At 28.1% G+C, this 17,770-nt stretch overlaps 1 protein-coding gene across 1 annotated transcript; it reads left to right on the plus strand.

The window, feature by feature from the left end:
• Positions 1 to 15,721: 15,721 nt before the first annotated feature.
• On the plus strand, positions 15,722 to 16,666 carry LOC102601886 (general transcription factor IIF subunit 2-like). Its single transcript, XM_006360555.2, has one exon. It carries the CDS (start codon positions 15,789 to 15,791, stop codon positions 16,617 to 16,619), a length of 831 nt encoding a protein of 276 aa, XP_006360617.1. The 5' UTR covers positions 15,722 to 15,788; the 3' UTR covers positions 16,620 to 16,666.
• Positions 16,667 to 17,770: the final 1,104 nt, after the last annotated feature.

Consider the following 17,770-nt stretch of genomic DNA (forward strand, 5'->3'; position numbering starts at 1 on the left):
ATATATATAAATTTGACAAAATTGTTAGTCAAAAATACATAAATGAACTCTTAGCAGAGAAAATTGCGAACAAAAGTTCATATCAAAAAGGAAGTTTGGATGAGAAACTCATTCAAGAATTTTTGAAATAACAATCTGAAAAAGAAATTCTAGAAATGAAATTCTAGAAACAGAAACCGAAACAGAAAAAAATAAAATAGGAGAGAACCCTAAAAATGAATGAACTAGATGAACTAGTCTTTGCTTTAGAAGAACTTGATCTTTCAGATCAAAAACTAAAAGTCCTTATGAATAAAGGGGAAACAGAAAGTGATAATGATCCGAATATATTCAAATTAATGACAATATATTAAGAAGTAAATGCTAAATCTCATTAATTAGCTGTGAAGACTAATCACCTAAGAAAAATCTTGAAACATCCAATAGTTCCAAAATCATAGGAAGAATCTTCAATGGAACAGAATGGATAAAACAAGAAATACTTATACAAACTGGCGCTACTGCCAATCATGTCAATGGCATCATTTTAAAAGGTTTGCCAATATATGAAGAACACCTTACAGATATAAAACTTTTGAAGGTAACAGTTACAATTGTAAAAAATGGTAGAATTATCAATACAATTAGACACAATCAGGATAACTGTACCCTGTTATATAACTAATCACGAATGTGATCATAATCTTATACTAGGAAACTTATTCTTTACTAGTCTAAATGACTATAGTATAGGAAAAGAAGGAATAGAAATAAGCTATAAAAATGAAACTTGTTTCATACCAAAAATTTAATGCCCAAAGAAACATCTTTTAGGGTATCAGTATTCATAGAAATAACTCTCTATGATACTAAATTAACAGCATATTGTCAAATTGACAATGGATCCGAAGCTAGTTTAACAAAATCTTTTTTAATAAAAGATTGGGATACAAATAAAAATACCATTTCTATGATCGGAATTACAGGAAATAAAGAAAGACTATCACAGTCTAAAGAAAAAGTAGAAATAATTTTTGGATCTAAAATTGTTTCAATAAATAAATTATTTGCCTATGATAAACTGGAAGCAGATATTTTATTAGGAAATGATTTTCTCCAACAATTTCAGGATTATCATCAAACATTATATATGATAAGCCCTATCCCACTAATGGCATTTAGCACGCCCAATAGACACTACAAATGGATAGTTATGCCTTTCAGATTTTCCAGTAAAGTGTTTATCATAATTGTATGTTTTTCTTCTTCAGAATAGCTTACTCCTTTTCCTAGTAGGAAGAAGAGGAACACATTCTATGTCCATATGTCTAGATCTATTTCTGGTTCTCTTTTACAATTTAGATCTAAAAATTGGGTTGATCCTGCATCTCCGTTTGGGAGTCTGTTAGGCATATATTTGGATTTATTATTATTATGGTATTGACTTACGAAGTCTTTATTCATTTTTACCTATGGTGCAAAATTTCTTTCCATCTTTGTCTGTTGCCAGATTTCTTCTTCTTTTATGGATTTTGATCCATCTCCCATTTCGAATTTTCCTTGGGGTCCTCCTGTTTCCCCTTTATTCATAAGGACTTTTAGTTTTTGATCTGAAAGATCAAGATCTTCTAAAGCAAAGACTAGTTCATCTAGTTCATTCATTTGTAGGGTTCTCTCCTGTTTTTTTTTTTTTTTTTGTTTCAGTTTCTGTTTCTGTTTCTAGAATTTCATTTCTAGATTGTTCTATTTCTAGAAATTCTTTTTTCAAAAATTCTTGAATGAGTTTCTCATCCAAACTTTCTTTTTGATATGAACTTTTGTTCGCAATTTTCTTTGCTAAGAGTTCATTTATGTATTTTTGACTAACTCTTTTGTCAAATTTTTCTGTTTTTTCTATTATGCTTGTTAATCTTCCAGGAATATTTTCTTTAAGAGATATTATTTCTATTTCTATTAGCTTTAGTCTTAAAGCTATTTGTTTATGACTTTCTCTTTTAAGTCTATTTAATTTACTAATTACCTTTATTATTGTTATTAAGGTTTTTTCTTCTAAATACCATAAAGGTGAATTCATTATTAATTATGTAGTGTTACCATTGTAAAAAAATGGTAGAACTACCAATACAATTAGACACAATCAGAATAACTATACCATGTTATATTACTAATCGAAAGTGATAATGATCTTATTCTAGGAAATCAATTCTTTACTAGTCTAAATGACTATAGTATAGGAAAAGAAGGAATAGAAATAAGCTATAAAAATGAATATATATATATTATATATATTATATATATTTTTTTAAAACTAATTTTGAGAATACAATGAAGTAATCACATAATATACATATTACTGTCGATAAAATTTAAATTGAAATGATTTGAAAAAAGAATTGAAAAATTAAAGATTAAAAACTCACGAGGCTAATTAATGAGATTTCAGATATATTCAAATTAATGACAATATACTGAGAAGTAAATGTTAAATCTCATTAATTAGCCGTGAAGACTATCACCCAATTCTGAATCTGACAAGAAAATGAATCTCTCTCTATGTATATATATTGAATTAGTTTTGAGAATATAATGAAGCAATCAATTAATATACTAATAAAATTTAAATTGAAATGATTTGAACAAAAAAAAATTAAAGATTAACAACTCACGAGTAACAAAAATATGTCTTATATTAATAAGAAAGCACCTAATAATTATATCAAGACAAATGATAAGCTAATAAAAATCAATATTAACAATCTAATAGTATTAAATAGTAAATAATATAATTAAAAAATTTATAAAATATAAACATTATTTGATGAATACATGATCCGTTGTCTCTATTCATATAAATTTAGTAATAGATATGAAGGGACTACGTTTCATTAAGTAATTAACATAGTTAATTGTTTTTTATTAAGGTTATATAATTTTATGATATAGCAAGACATCAAAATTCAAATTATTAGAAATAATCTGTGAATAATATCCGCGCACCGCACAGATATATATACTAGTATAAGAGAAAACATAAAAAAGATGATGTGACACCTAACCTTCATTTGCATTTATCTTCTTTTTTTTCTCATTTTTTGTTTTTCTTGCATTTCTCTTGGAATTTATTTTTGGTACAAATGGATTATCAATCAAATGTAGAAATCAAAAGCATTAAAACCCAATTAAATCTGAACCAACCGACGTAGTATACTAGCATCCCCTTCATGCTAAATTAAATCTTTTTGTAATCAAATTCAATAAGTACAATAAAGGAATACATTTAATACTCATTGAAGTATAATTACTCAATATACGTTTTCTTTCTTTTCATATTGTGTAACTAATTCCTTTGGTCTAAAACAAAAGTTCTCCACTGCATGACATTCAGTTTTTTCCATTTCATAGCTTCCTTCTCAATTCTTCTTATTTTGCTTCTTTTATTACATATTTTGCTTCCATTATTGATTTTTTGCCACAATTACTAACTTTATGTATAGATTTTGATGCCTAATTTTATCTGATAGGAAGTTGGAGAGAGCGACGCGTAGACGATCTTTTGTGAAAAGTATTCGTTCGATTCAAGTTTGAAGAGTACGCAATCAGTAGCGATATATCAAACTTTATTTATATTTATTTTTTGCAAGCTTGTAAATAGTTACGGTGTAAATTCAAATGTATCAATTTTATTTTTTTCCAAATAAATGCCCTATTTTAAATTTTAAGAATAATATATACACAGACAATCTCTCTTTGTATATATGATTTCTAAATTCTCTCAAAATAAGTGACATATTTTTAAAAAAATGCCCTTAAACTATGTGAAATGAATAAAAATGTCCTCCATTTATGATTTGGCTAAAAAATGTCCTTGTCACCAATACTTTGATTTATCAAGTGTGTCTTTAAGTTGTTGATCGAGAGTTTGTGTCTTGTGTGTTTTAACTTATAAGATTTGTTCCGAATCTATACATGAATAGATCGTGTCTTTATATGTCCATCCAACAATGAGCATAGTTAGAGTTAACTGTGTAGTGTGTGATTGAAGTATATATTAACTAGAGTTAGTTGATATAATGGACAATAGAGTTATTGTTGTGGCTCTTTCTGTAATAGAGGTGTTACAGGTTGTAGGATTAAGAGTTTAATTCTTGTTTGATTGTTGGACTCTATATTCATTTGTTGCTTAAAGATAGTGAAGAGTAGTTGAAAAATCTTGTTGGACAGGTTGTGATTTTTCCTCCCTTGAGCAAGGAGATTTTCACGTAAAAATCTTTATTGTTCTTATTTTGTATTTTAGTTTTTACTGTGTGACAAGGACTTTGGTCCTATAGCGTGTGATGGACTCGTATAAGTTATCAACCATCAAGCCAAGACCACCACACATAAAAAGGAACCAGATTGAAAAAGATTAGTAAAGACATTTCAATGCAATTGAAAAAAGCTCTAATATAAGAAAAACAAATAGAATATTACCCATATATATATAGTTATTGAAAAAGAGGTAAAAATTTATCTACACCCATTATATCAAATAATACTAAATTTTATCATGATTAAAAAAAGAAAAATACTTAACTATTATTTGTGATAACCATATTTGTTACGACACAGATTCTCATATATTTATTGGTGTAACCATAAATAAGTATCATATACAAATATTAAAAGTATCATATACAACTATTAAAAGTATATACTGTATCACTATTTGCATCTTATTGTGTCAAAAGAACTAAAAATGAAATAAATAAATAAAAAGGCATGAACAACCAAATAAGAATAAGAGATAAGGGGCACCTAAACTATTTCCTATTTTTGAGTTTCGTACCTAAACTATTGACGGTGTTAGTTTAATACCTAAATTATCACTTATAAGTTTGAGAAACATTTCTCTCTCTTTTATTACATCACTTATAAGTTTGAGAAACACATTTCTCTCTTTTATTACATTCTCGACATGGTGTGTATAATACACTGTCTCTTTTATTTTAAAAAATTTGCCACATCACACTCCACATGGACAAAACATTCTTGACAAAAATTAAATAAATTATTAGTATTAATTAAAGTTAAAGATTAAAGTATTATTATTTCCCCTAAAAAAAATCTATATCTATATCTATATCTATATATAATATAAAGGAGAAACATAGATAAGGTGATGTGGCACCTCTCTATGGCCTCCATTTATATTTATATTTTTTCTCCTTTTTTTGAGATTTTTTTCTTAGTTCTTTTCATTAAATATTTTTTTTATTAAATAAATAATTCAATCATATTTACTATTCTAATCATACCTAATGAGTTACAAAAAAAAACCACCATCTATTCATATTCTCTACTTAAATAGCATGACTATTCAACTCATTTCTAACTAATCTTATGGATTATCAAAATAAATAACAATCATCCATGGGGATGTTGAATATTCATTTTTGCATTTTCTCATTATTAGTGTAGTTTTTTTTTCTCTTTTTTAATTATTTTTTATTCTTCATCTTTTTCATAAGAAATTATAGAAACGATAGTGACATGATATGTGCTTCACTTTGATGAAGATCAATGATATATTCTTCAAAAATTCATTACAAAGAGATGTTCACATTAGTTTAGTACAAGTTCATCGAAATGAAGAAGGAAGCTTCATTATGTTGAAAGATTCATCGATAATCATAGAAGTATCAAGTTTAAATGTTTTCAATATTTTAAAGACTCATTAATGTATTATTTTGATTTCAATATTTTAAATTTTTGGCATGGTTGAAAGGTATATTATTTATGGTACATTTCTCATAGCTATTGGATATTGTTGTGCTTAAAAACTATATATAATATAAGCTAAATGTTAGAAAATTCAAGTTACACCTCTCTTTTGGCCAAGAATTCTATTTATTCCGTTCCTCAATGTTTTGACAATTTTTTCAATTAATGTATTGTTTTTATTTCAATATTCTAAAATTTTGCCATGATTGAAAAGTATATTATCTATAGTAAAAAAAATAAAAAATATTATCTATAGTTCATTTCTTATTGGTATTAGATAGTGTTGTGCTTAAAAATCTATATATAATATAAGCAAGATGTTAGAAAAATGAAGTTGCACCTCTCTTCGGCCAAGGCCCAAGGATTCTATTTATCTTTTTCCTCAATTTTTTTGACAATTTTTCATATTTTTCTACTTACTTATTATTGTACAAAAAATTAATATATCAATTACTACTCATCTATTTATTGTTATACTTAAAAGTCTCAAAAATTATTTACACTCATTATTGTTGACACCCAATTTTGACCGACCTCTAACCATTTTTGGGAATGCTATTCGATTTAATACTTATTTTAAAATATATTTCGAGTTTAAAATTTTAGTCAATTTCGTCTTAAAATTACATATTTTAGTATGCACGATTTTTAAATTATTGTAATTATCATCAAATTATTTTATTAAATTATATTTATCGATAGTTAAACTCAAAATAATTACTTAAAATCTTAGATGTGTTTAATTATATAAAAATATTTCAACATGTGTAGTATTTTATTAATTGAATGGCATTTTCTTTAAATTCCCTTTAAATCTTTTATATGTTAGCCTATGTTATTCCATTTCCTTTCAATTCTAGCCTATTCAATTTCAATTGTATTGCAATTATAGCCACTCTTCCATGTCAATTCTAGTCACTTCCATTTCAATTTTAGCCTTTCTTATTCCAAATTCAGATTCCAAGTCTTTTAATCTCGACCATCCATCCTTAGTTAAAATCTAAATCGAATCCTGATCGTCTAAATCTTTTAAATCAAGGGTCAAGATCTAATCTCCCACAACCTTCCTATTTATCCAAAATACCAAAACCCTAATTCACTCATCCTCATCCTCTCCCTCTCTCTAGCAGACCCACCGCCCCTCTCTCTTCTATCTCCCTCACTCCGGCGAGAGACAGCAACAGCCAGCTGCCGGAAAAACCAGCAGCAGCAGCTCCAACCAGCGACCAGCAAACACCAGCCCCAACCAGCAGCTAGGCAAGCCAGCACAGTCAGCAGCTCCGGTGAAATCTTCCCCTCTCCACGAGTATGACTGACGAAGGCAGCAACCAAAAAATCTCGGCCATGAGTTACGACGAGCGTCATTCGGATAATGTTTGAGTTTCTGGTTTGCTAAAGACGGATCTTTACAGATCCGTCCGGGTTTGTTCTCTTGTTTGATTTGTTAATTTATTTTAGTTTGATATGTGAACTTGTGATTTTGTGCAATATGCTCATGTGAAAATCAATGTCATATGTATCTCATACTAAGCATGTGCTACTGCTTATGACTATGAATTTGTTGGTTTAATCCTTGTTTATATGATTTTAGTCATTTGAAATAGAATGATAGTCGTATGATTTGGGTTAGTAATGTTGAAGCTTTTAATTCACACTAATATGGTCCTCTTTTGCTTAAGTTAATTCACAAGCTAAATATTTGCTAATCTATGTTAATTGATATAGTATATATGGTTTGATAATTGATTCCTCAATTAGGATAACTTTTGAATTGATCATGCTCCAATTAACTTAAATAATTCATGGTTATTGATATTGTTTTGGTAGCAAATTTCATGCTGATTAGTTACCTTTGAATGATGACCGTTCTTATATGATTTTCCTTAAAATAATTATTTTTCTATGTGCCTGACTGTGCATGATTTTAATCTGCCATTAACTAATTCTGCTTAATTATGGAAGATAGATTTTCTTTCTTGTTTAATTGTTGGCAAAAGAATTTTGACTGATTAATTGATTAGTGAAAAAATAATTATTTAATTTCCTTGTGGCTAATTGTGTATAATCTATCATTAACTTTTTTCTTCTTAATTATAGTAATCCGATTTCTTACTTGTTTTATATTTGGTCAAAAAATAATTTTGTGAAAACTTTGGGCTCTCCTTTGAAATAAGGAAAATGTCATATTAATGGATTCCTTAAATTATTTATTTCCCTTATATGTGCCCCTCTTCTACTATATTATTGACCCCTCCTCCCTTAATTCTTGTCCAAAATAGATTCTTACTTGTTTATTTATGGTAATTTAGTATTAGGTGGTTATTTGACTTAGAAAATTAATACTTTTATGTGCCGGTCATTGCTCTTGGCTTACCGTTTTATAATTGATGATCCTTGTCTTATTTAGCTACTCTTATATTTGGTAAAAATAAGTTAAAAAATAAATCTGATTTTGACTCCTTAAAATAAAGAAAACATTGTAATTGATCCCTCTTCCCTTAATTACATACTAGACTGATTTCTTACTTGCTTATTTTAGGAAAATTAATTTTACAGATTTAGCTCTCTTTGTTAAGGAAATCTTTTAATCTGTAATTGCTCCTTATTAATTATTTTTCCTTTAGCATGATCCTTTCCTATCACTATAAAAGAGGACTCTCTCATTCTTTTGATCGAGGACAGACACACTTTTACACTTTCTGACCCACGGTGGTACACATTCATACATTTTACTCACGTCCTAACTTGCTCACATATTCTAATTCTAAGCAAAATAATATTGCTCTCTATACTATGAAAAAGAATTAAGATCTTCCGGTTAATTAAAGTTCATCTCTGTGTTGTTGTTTTGCTGTGTTCGGGTCATTCTCTGGGTTAAGTTTGTCTCCATTGCTGATTTAATAAACTGCTTAATCGGTTAGTATATTTCTATACATTTAATTTTCTGTTTTGCATCAATATTATTTACTTGTATGCATAAATCCAAATGGAATTTAATAAATAAAGGAAGCATACGAGTCAGTTTTCTATTCCTTTCCTATAAGTGTTTACGTATGTGTGATTGGTTGTTACAATTTCTGTCTAAATATGTAAATGGTTGCTTTGTGTTGTTACTTCTAGTGTATTGTTCTTATCAATTAACAGGTTTCAAACTTGAAGTTTCAAGTTGAAGAATCGCCAAGAGACTAGATCATTTAATTTTATGTATTTTTGGATTTGTATTTATTACTTATTTCAGTTGTGTAATATTTGTATAGTACTCTAACTCTATATATAAATATAATTTGGGGATCGTCTAAAGGGGGGGAGGGATCTACATGCTACGTGTTTACTTTATTGCAACTTAATTGTGTAGAAAGTATGCACATAGGTTGTGATCATTTATCCGCTCATTGTTTGTTAATTTGTCTTTTAGGTTAATTGATCACTTAAATCCTTGTTTAAATATCTACCATCGTTTTTCTTTATTTGTCTGTATTAATGAATGCCTTGACATTTTAGCATATAATAATGTAAAATAAATCTCTTACATGTCACCTGCCTTTGTTGATTCTGGACCACCTTTATGTATGAGAGCTAATTTATTTAAATGTTATTTAGTAATCGATCTACTAAGTAAATTAGAAAATACGCCCATAGGAATTACTTTAAGCATATTCAATAATTAAATAAATTTGTTTTGAATATGCCTTGCTCACTAATAAATGACTTTTGTTCTCTTATATATATAAAGTATAAGTATAGTAAAATAAAGGTAGAAAGCATGCTTATAGGATCTAAATAATTTTAAAGTGCAGTATGTATGCATAACGGCGTAACTCTGTTACAAAAATACCATGCCTATAGGATTTAATAATTTGTTTAATTGAAATAGATGTCTTGCCTTAATTTTGATAATTTTTAGCATGTTTACACTTAGAAATCATGCATAGAAGACTTAATTAATAAGTTGAGACGTCAATCATCATGTTAATAAATGAAAGAGTGATTTTCTGTTTTAAAATAAAAATCTGCTTCCTGAATTGAATCTAGCTCAAGCTAATTAATTTCTACTTTATTTGCTACTGAAAATATGCCAATAAGTCATTCTGTTTTGCTACATGCTTTGTAAAATAAAATAAAGTAATTTAAAATAAGATAAAAAATAAAATAAAAAATATTATGTCTTGTATTTTGTGATCTATTTTCTAATCACCTAAAATAATATTTATGTCTTGTATTTTGTGATCTACTTTCTAATCACCTAAAGTTAATTAATAATTATATTAAGCATGTCTTTTAAAATTTGCTACTGCTTTAAATGTTTCTGCCACAGGTTTTCTCATTTTTTTTTAGCTAATCTACTCTAATTAATTTGGTCAACAAATAGTTAAAATCTGCCTTATAATAACTTTCTACCACTCTTTTAAGTATTCATGCGTTGTATTGCTTGCTATAATGCTCGTTTGTCCACATACTTAGTATGAATCCTTTCACTTTATTTGTGTATGTCTTGTTATCACTTAGTTTTACATGTTTAATTAAATAATAAATAAATAAATTGATCTTAATTATTTAAAATTAGTTATCACCTAGTCATCATGCTAATTAAATCAAATAAATAAATGAAGTGACCTTATTTGCTACTTGTAACCCCCACATAATTGCATGAGATACGGCCGGGACCCACATTTATGGACCTTGAGGGATGCCTAACACCTTCCCCTTGAAGTAATTTGAACCCTTACCCTGATCTCTGGTTCGTTGACCTTAGCTAGACTTAGTTAGGTTAGATAGGTGCCCTAACGCGCCTTAATTCGTTAGGTGGCGACTCTTCAATCCACCCAAATCGCCAAAAGAGTTGTTAGGTCGTGCATTCCGAAAGGAAAGTCCGTTTTGAGAAAAACGGGGCGCGACAATTATTATTCTTTATTACAAATAATTTAAAGTCTCAATATTTACTTCTTCAATCTTTCAAGATATTTGTCTCTTTTTTTAATGTATTTTTTTCCTCTTCTAATTTTGTTAAACACAACGGAGTAATACAAAAAAGACGTTGATTTGCTTTCTTTCCTAATAAAACTTAGACACCCAACAAATGTTAGATAGTTCATGAGTTTTTTTTTTGTCTTCATTATTTTATTTTTCCTTCTTTTATTTATATTAATTTTTTATCTCCATAACTTATACCTATTGAACTTTTACTTTAATTAATATTATTAACTCATTTTCTTTAAATTTTCATATTCATAACCCCCAATTATTTAATTTCAAAATTTAAGATACCTTATGATGTTACTTTAATTTTGTCAATATAAATTCATATTTTTGGTTTTATAAGATTCCTACTCAAGATTATTATTTTTATTTCATATTTGAAATAGTGATATTTTATATTATTATTATTGTAATATCAGACTTATACTTTAGTTTGACTCCATAAAAAGTCTCTTAGATGTGGATAGAAGGGGTACCAGATAAAAGCTCAAAAATATGTGCATTGATTATATAACTTTTTTTCATCTTTGTTTTTGTGATTACAAACTTAACAAAAATATGTTAACTCTATAATTTTTTTAAATTTAGGTTCTTATAAATTTTTTAATCGTAGTAAATTATATTTTCACTTAGGCTCAAATTAGTTATTTGTAACTTTGCCAGAAATAGCTAACTACACTAAGAGGCGTTCAAATTTTACTACTCATGACTCAAAAGAAATGTATATAAAATATTGAAATACACCGTTCTTAGGTGTTTCTTATGGTGAAGAACCATTTACATTTTCTTTAAATTTGTTCATTTCTTATACTTTAAAAGAATTACCAAAAAATAATATAAGATATACACGAAAATTAGCAATAGAGATTTATTTAGATGATGATGATGAAAAATAAGAGAAAAATATTTATTTAGACAATGATGAAAAATAAGAGAAAAATCAAGGAAAATGAAAGGATTAAGTATCAAAGAAGAAATTCAATTGAAACACTTATCTCTTTTTCCTCCTATTTTTAGTTTCATCAATTTTTTTTCAAATAAAAAGAAGATTCATCAGGTAGTAAATTTAACATTTAATAAAAATAAGAAAAAAATCAAGTCCTTAAATATGTTTATTCGAATTATATGTATTAACATCATAATATATAAAAAAAATTCTTAATAAGTTCGCCTTTTAATTTTGAAAAATATTTGATAATAAAATGTAATTCACTTAAGCTCTAATTCTACAAAAAAATTTGTATTGTGATTTTATCATTTTCTTATTTCTATAGTTGGTTTTTTATTTCTTGTATCATAAATAATTTCTAAAATAAATTTACATATATTTTTTATAACTGCGCGAAGCGCGGCCAAATTCTCTACTTATAAATAAACTATAAAATATTTTTCTTACTCCACTCCACCACTTCCTCCCATTCACTTCCAAGACTTTTACTTGCCACAAGACTTTTTTAAAAATAAATTTTTTATTTCTGTTATATTTGGTACGCGAGTAGAAAAAAATATTTTTCTAAAAATATATGTACATATCTAACACAAAACAAGAAAAATATTTTTTTTTAAATTATTAGGAGTGGAGGTGTAGAGTAGGATTTTTTTTTATTAAAAAAGTAAAAATAATATGAATTTTTTTTAGAAAGAAGTGGGGGAGGAGGGGAGGTCTGAATTTTTTAAAAATATTTTATAAAAGAAATTTAAAAAATAAAAGGATGGGGGATTTGTCGGGGTGGGGATGAGGTAGTGGGGTGGAGTAGGGGTGTGCACTATTCGGATTAAACCGAATAACCAAACCAAATCAAACCGAATTTTTATTTGGATTGGTTTTTGGTTTTCGGATTGGTTTGGATTAAAAAATTACTTTGTTTGGTTTTTTGGTTTGGTTTCGGATTTTAAAAAATAAAAACCGAAAAACCGAAAAAACCCGAATTATATATATATATATATATATAATTATATATAAAATGTTTAGGTTTAGAATTAAGTTGGAGTTAACCACTTTTGTCCCTTTTTGGTTATTGTCTTTCATGATGATTACGTTTATATTTTATGTTTGAATTACATCTTTAATAGGTATACTTATAAGTATTGTGTTTTATGTTTTACTTATGATTTATATTAGAAAGAATATTTAAGGGATTAAATATTATTACTTTGGTTATATATGTTATTAATTATTGACATAACCGAATAACCAAACCGAAAAAAACCGAACCGAATAGAGGAAAACCAAACCAAACCAAATTTATTTTGGATCGGATTGGGTTACACTTTTACAAAACCAAAAACCGAAAATCCAAACCGAATAGTGTAAAACCAAACCAAAAAACCGAATGCACACCCCTAGGGTGGAGTGAGAAAAATATTTTAAATTTTGGTCTTTTAAAAAATAATTTCTTTTTTTTTAGAATAGGAATACTTTAATCTTTAGTTTTTTACTAATATTAATAGTTTATTATTTAATTTTTGTCAAAGTAGAATATTTATTAATGTGGCAATGTTTTTGCAAATAAAAGACAGGATGTATTATACACGTGTGTTTCTCAAACTAATAAACTAATAAGTGATAGTTTAGATATGAAACTCACAAATGAAACTTTTAAAAAAATATTTTAGGTATGTTGTTGACACTTATCTCTAAAAATAACCATTTGCACACGATTAGGTATAGTTCATAATTACCGAGTTGATATCTCTCAGGAATCACTAGTCCAAATTTCATAAAGTTTGTGTTACAAACATCAATATAAAAAGAAGAAGAGGACAGGTAAAAAATTAAGACTCCTTCAACTTTATATTTTACATAAACTCGTCCGTCAAACTATTAAATCCACATATAAATATGAATATACATAATTGTCTTGGCATATAAAATATATCAATTTGAGACACAAAATGAAATATTCAAAATCATCAATTAGTCCCAAATGAAATTTTGTGTTTGTAGTTGTAAGAAAATAAGGGAGAGGATTAGAACATACCATTGATTCAGTGTTTAGGCGATTGAAAACGAAACGTAGTTCAAAATATATTTTTCACTAAATTAAAACTGTGTCACTCTAATTTTTGAAAATCATTATGAGAACCAGCAACTTCGTTATTAGAAAATATTAACATAAAACCTATCAATAGAAAAGTATAGACAAATTTTTTTCTTAAGAGTCCCATTTTGACAAAGAGTTTCCTTAATTTCTTACTCTAATTCAGAGAGAATGTTGATGAAAAGGTTGAAAGAGTGTAAAGACTATTTATTAAGAAATAGAGATTTAGTCCATCAATAATAAAACAAAAAAAATAAAGTTGATATTGTTATAAATTTTAGGAACAAATACAGATATAGTCAACCAATAGAATAGCACAAAATAAGACTAAGATTGTTATTAAAAAATTAGGAACAAACATAGATATAGTCAACAGAAGAATAGTAAAAATAAAGTTGATATTGTTATTATAAAATTTAGGAACTAAAAGTTAATTATGAATTTATCTGTTTTGAAAATTCTTTTACCGGGTCTTTCTCCTACAAGGCTACAATTGTGATCGGAAAATGTCCTTTATCTCTAAAGTCTAATCTGACTTATTATATAGTTATTTATTACTTTACACTAAATTAGTAAATTATATAAAAGATCAAACAGCACTAGTTTATTAGAGAACAAAATGGAGATAGAGTCGGACAACAGAATAGCAAAGACTAAGAGCCGTTTGGATTGACTTTAAAAAAATAGTTTTTAAGTTAAAAATAAAAAGACAAACTGAAATGATTTTTAAGTCAAAAAATAAAAAATAGAGAGAGACCTACTTTTGGTTTTTGACTTATTTTAAGCCATTTTAAACTTATTTTAAGTCATTCTTGACCTTTCCAACCACTTCTCAACTTATTTTAAGTTATTTTTTATATTTGTCAAACACTTTCAGAAGTCAAAAACTGACTTAAAAGTAGGTTTGACCAACTTTTAAGTCCATCCAAACACCTTCTAAGATTGTTATTATAAAATTTAAACAAAAAGAGATATAGCCGACCTAAAAATGGTAAAAATAAAGGTAATATTGTTATTATTAAATTTACACGTTGTTTGGATGGTTATTACTTATTTAACTTCATAATGTATCGTATTGTATTGTATTGTATTGTGTTGTATTGTATCGTATTGTATTGTTTTAATAAATATCATGTTTGGATAGATTGTATAGTTCTTCGTCGTTACATAATGTCATACATCCACAATTTAAATGATAAACCTACAAGAAACGTAAAGTACGGGATAGAACTACTATGAAAAGGTAAGATAAAAGATTATATATGATTATTAAATAATAAATAAAGACAAAATGAGAAAAAAATAAATTAAGATAACGACACAATCACACCAAATTGGTCTTACATATAAAATGACTTTTTTGTCGTTATCTAACGGTGAATTTAAACGATACGATACAATATAATTTAAGTAACAATCAAAATAAATATTGTACGTATTTAAACTAATAATACAATATAATTTAAATAACAATCCAAATAAACATTGTATTTAAACTAACAATATCATACAATATATCGGCTAACAACCATCCAAACAAGTTAGGATTAAAAATTAATTGTAGATTCATCTATCCTGGAAAAAATTATTTTGCGGAATCTTTCTCCTACAACTGTGACTGAACAATGCATTTTATCTCTTAAAAGTTCAATCTTTTGTTTTTTATATGGTAAAATTTATTAAATATCATATTTTTCAGGAAATCATATTGATTTATCAATTTAGATTGAATTAAATACTTTTCTAAAAAAAATCAAAGAATACCAATTAAAATATTATCTCTGAATTTAGTTAAGCCCGGATGAAAAACCAAAAAAAAAATATAATCTCTAATTCATTGAATTTGTAAATCATACCGCGCATGTGTTCAATAAAATCAATAGTCTTAAAATTAAATTTTAATAAGAGGGCTTAATTATTATTTTTAATCTAATACTTATCAGTTCGTTAGAGAGAAAGACGAATTCCTTTAAATAGTCACAAAATGTGGTTGCCCTCACAATTTTAAAAGAGGAATCCAACCACACATACATGGCGGAGAAAATCACCGGAACGAACCCTAAAACCACCGTACACGGTGTTACAACCAACAACAATTTGGATACGAGAAATGCAGACAGACGTGTATGGTTGATGAAATGCCCTACCGTTGTCTCTCGATTCTTCGAACAGCATCAACACTCTACTTCCGGTGAAACTGATCTCTCTTTTAATTCTCCGAGACCTGTTGCCAAAGTCACCGTCGTCGTTGATCCTCTAATCGCCAATGATTCAACTCAATTTACCATGGAATTAGCCGGAACTTCATCTGGAAACATGCCCACTCACTACTCCATGGATATGTCAACAGATTTTGTTCCAATGTCGATATTTTCTGAATCAGGTCAAGGAAGGGTTTCGGTCGAAGGAAAGATATATCACAAATTTGATATGAAGCCTCATCATGAAAACATTGAGAATTATGGAAAACTTTGTCGTGAGAGGACGAATAAGTACATGACGAAAAGTAGACAAATTCAGGTTATTGATAATGATAATGCTAAACATATGAGGCCTATGCCTGGATTTTTCGCAACTAAGGCTTCTGGATCTGCTGCAGAGAAGAAGAAGGTGCCTAGTAAAGGATTAGAAATGAAAAGAACAAGGAGGGATCGTGACGAAATGGAAGAAATTATGTTCAAACTGTTTGAGAGGCAATCAAATTGGACGTTGAAACAGCTCGTCCATGAGACGGACCAGCCTGAGCAATTTATGAAAGACATGCTCAAACTACTCTGCATTTACAATAATAAGGGCGCTCATCAAGGCACTTATGAGCTGAAGCCGGAGTATAAGAGAACAGAAGACAAGACTGATTCTTGATTATTTTAGCATAAGCTTTCTAGTAGGAGTCAGCCAAGGGAAAACACCGAGTGATTTTTACTTGAAGATAACATTGTTTTGTGTATAAAATCAAGTTTAAATAAAATCATATGGTTGTTATAAATAGTCTATTTGGTATATCTAATCAATTCTATTCTCCTTTTAGATAAATTTTTTTTTGTATAAATCTGATATATAGTGAACGAAACCGATGCTAAAGTAGCTGATTATTCGGGAAGGAGCCAGCTAGCATGCACATGGCTCATTTGATACATATTTTGTGACTGCGTGTAGAACTTTTGCATATGCTAAATGCAGGTGAACAGTCCTCCTATCTGGGTAAACAAGGTTACCATACTGAGCTATAGAATTTTCAATGACAAGTTGATCATCTGTGATCAATTTATCAAGGCCTTCTTCTATCCAAGGAAGCCTCTGTTAGAACAGCAAAGGAAACCAAAAATTTTGTTCTTTAATTAGTAGTAAGAAAGTAGGTATATACTGTGGATAGTAAGTAATTTCACTTGCATTTTATTCAATGAAATAAATTCTGATAAGGTGGTTTTTAATGCTCTGCAGTATTTCACCTCGACCTCTAGTAACCAATTCATTGAGAATTCTCCCAGTGAGTAAAAATTAGTTGTATGGAGTGGAGTGCTTGTGAAAAAGTTGCTTTAGAGCTGGGGTCTTTAATTCTTGTGCTATAAGCGACTGGTATGATTATGGAGGAATTCCAAGAGTTTGTCTATGATAACTTATCATCATATTGCAGCCACTGAAAATTCAGAACAAAATGGTGTATAAGCACGAAGTTGAGAATTTTCATAACACTAATGGGACTAATGAGGTTTTGGATGATGAACATGAAAAAGATGGGAACGAGCTAAAGAGATGGAAGTCACGGTAGATGTGGGAGTTCCATGCAAGTCAATGAGTTAAGCAAACAACATGTTGCTCGATTTGTTTGTCTCATCCCCATTTTGAAGCCCTTGATAGATACTTTGAACACTTCAGTGTTTGAGATGCTAACACATACTTATGCGTGTGTTAAAGCTTGACTTGTTCTGTAATCATATTCGCAGAAATTCTAAAACTCATTACAACGAAGAAGATGGTATTAACAGAATATCTGACTTACCATGTGATGTGAT

This window comes from Solanum tuberosum, unplaced genomic scaffold, assembly GCF_000226075.1.
Source record: "Solanum tuberosum cultivar DM 1-3 516 R44 unplaced genomic scaffold, SolTub_3.0 scf00325, whole genome shotgun sequence".
NCBI classification, from domain to species: Eukaryota; Viridiplantae; Streptophyta; class Magnoliopsida; order Solanales; family Solanaceae; genus Solanum; species Solanum tuberosum.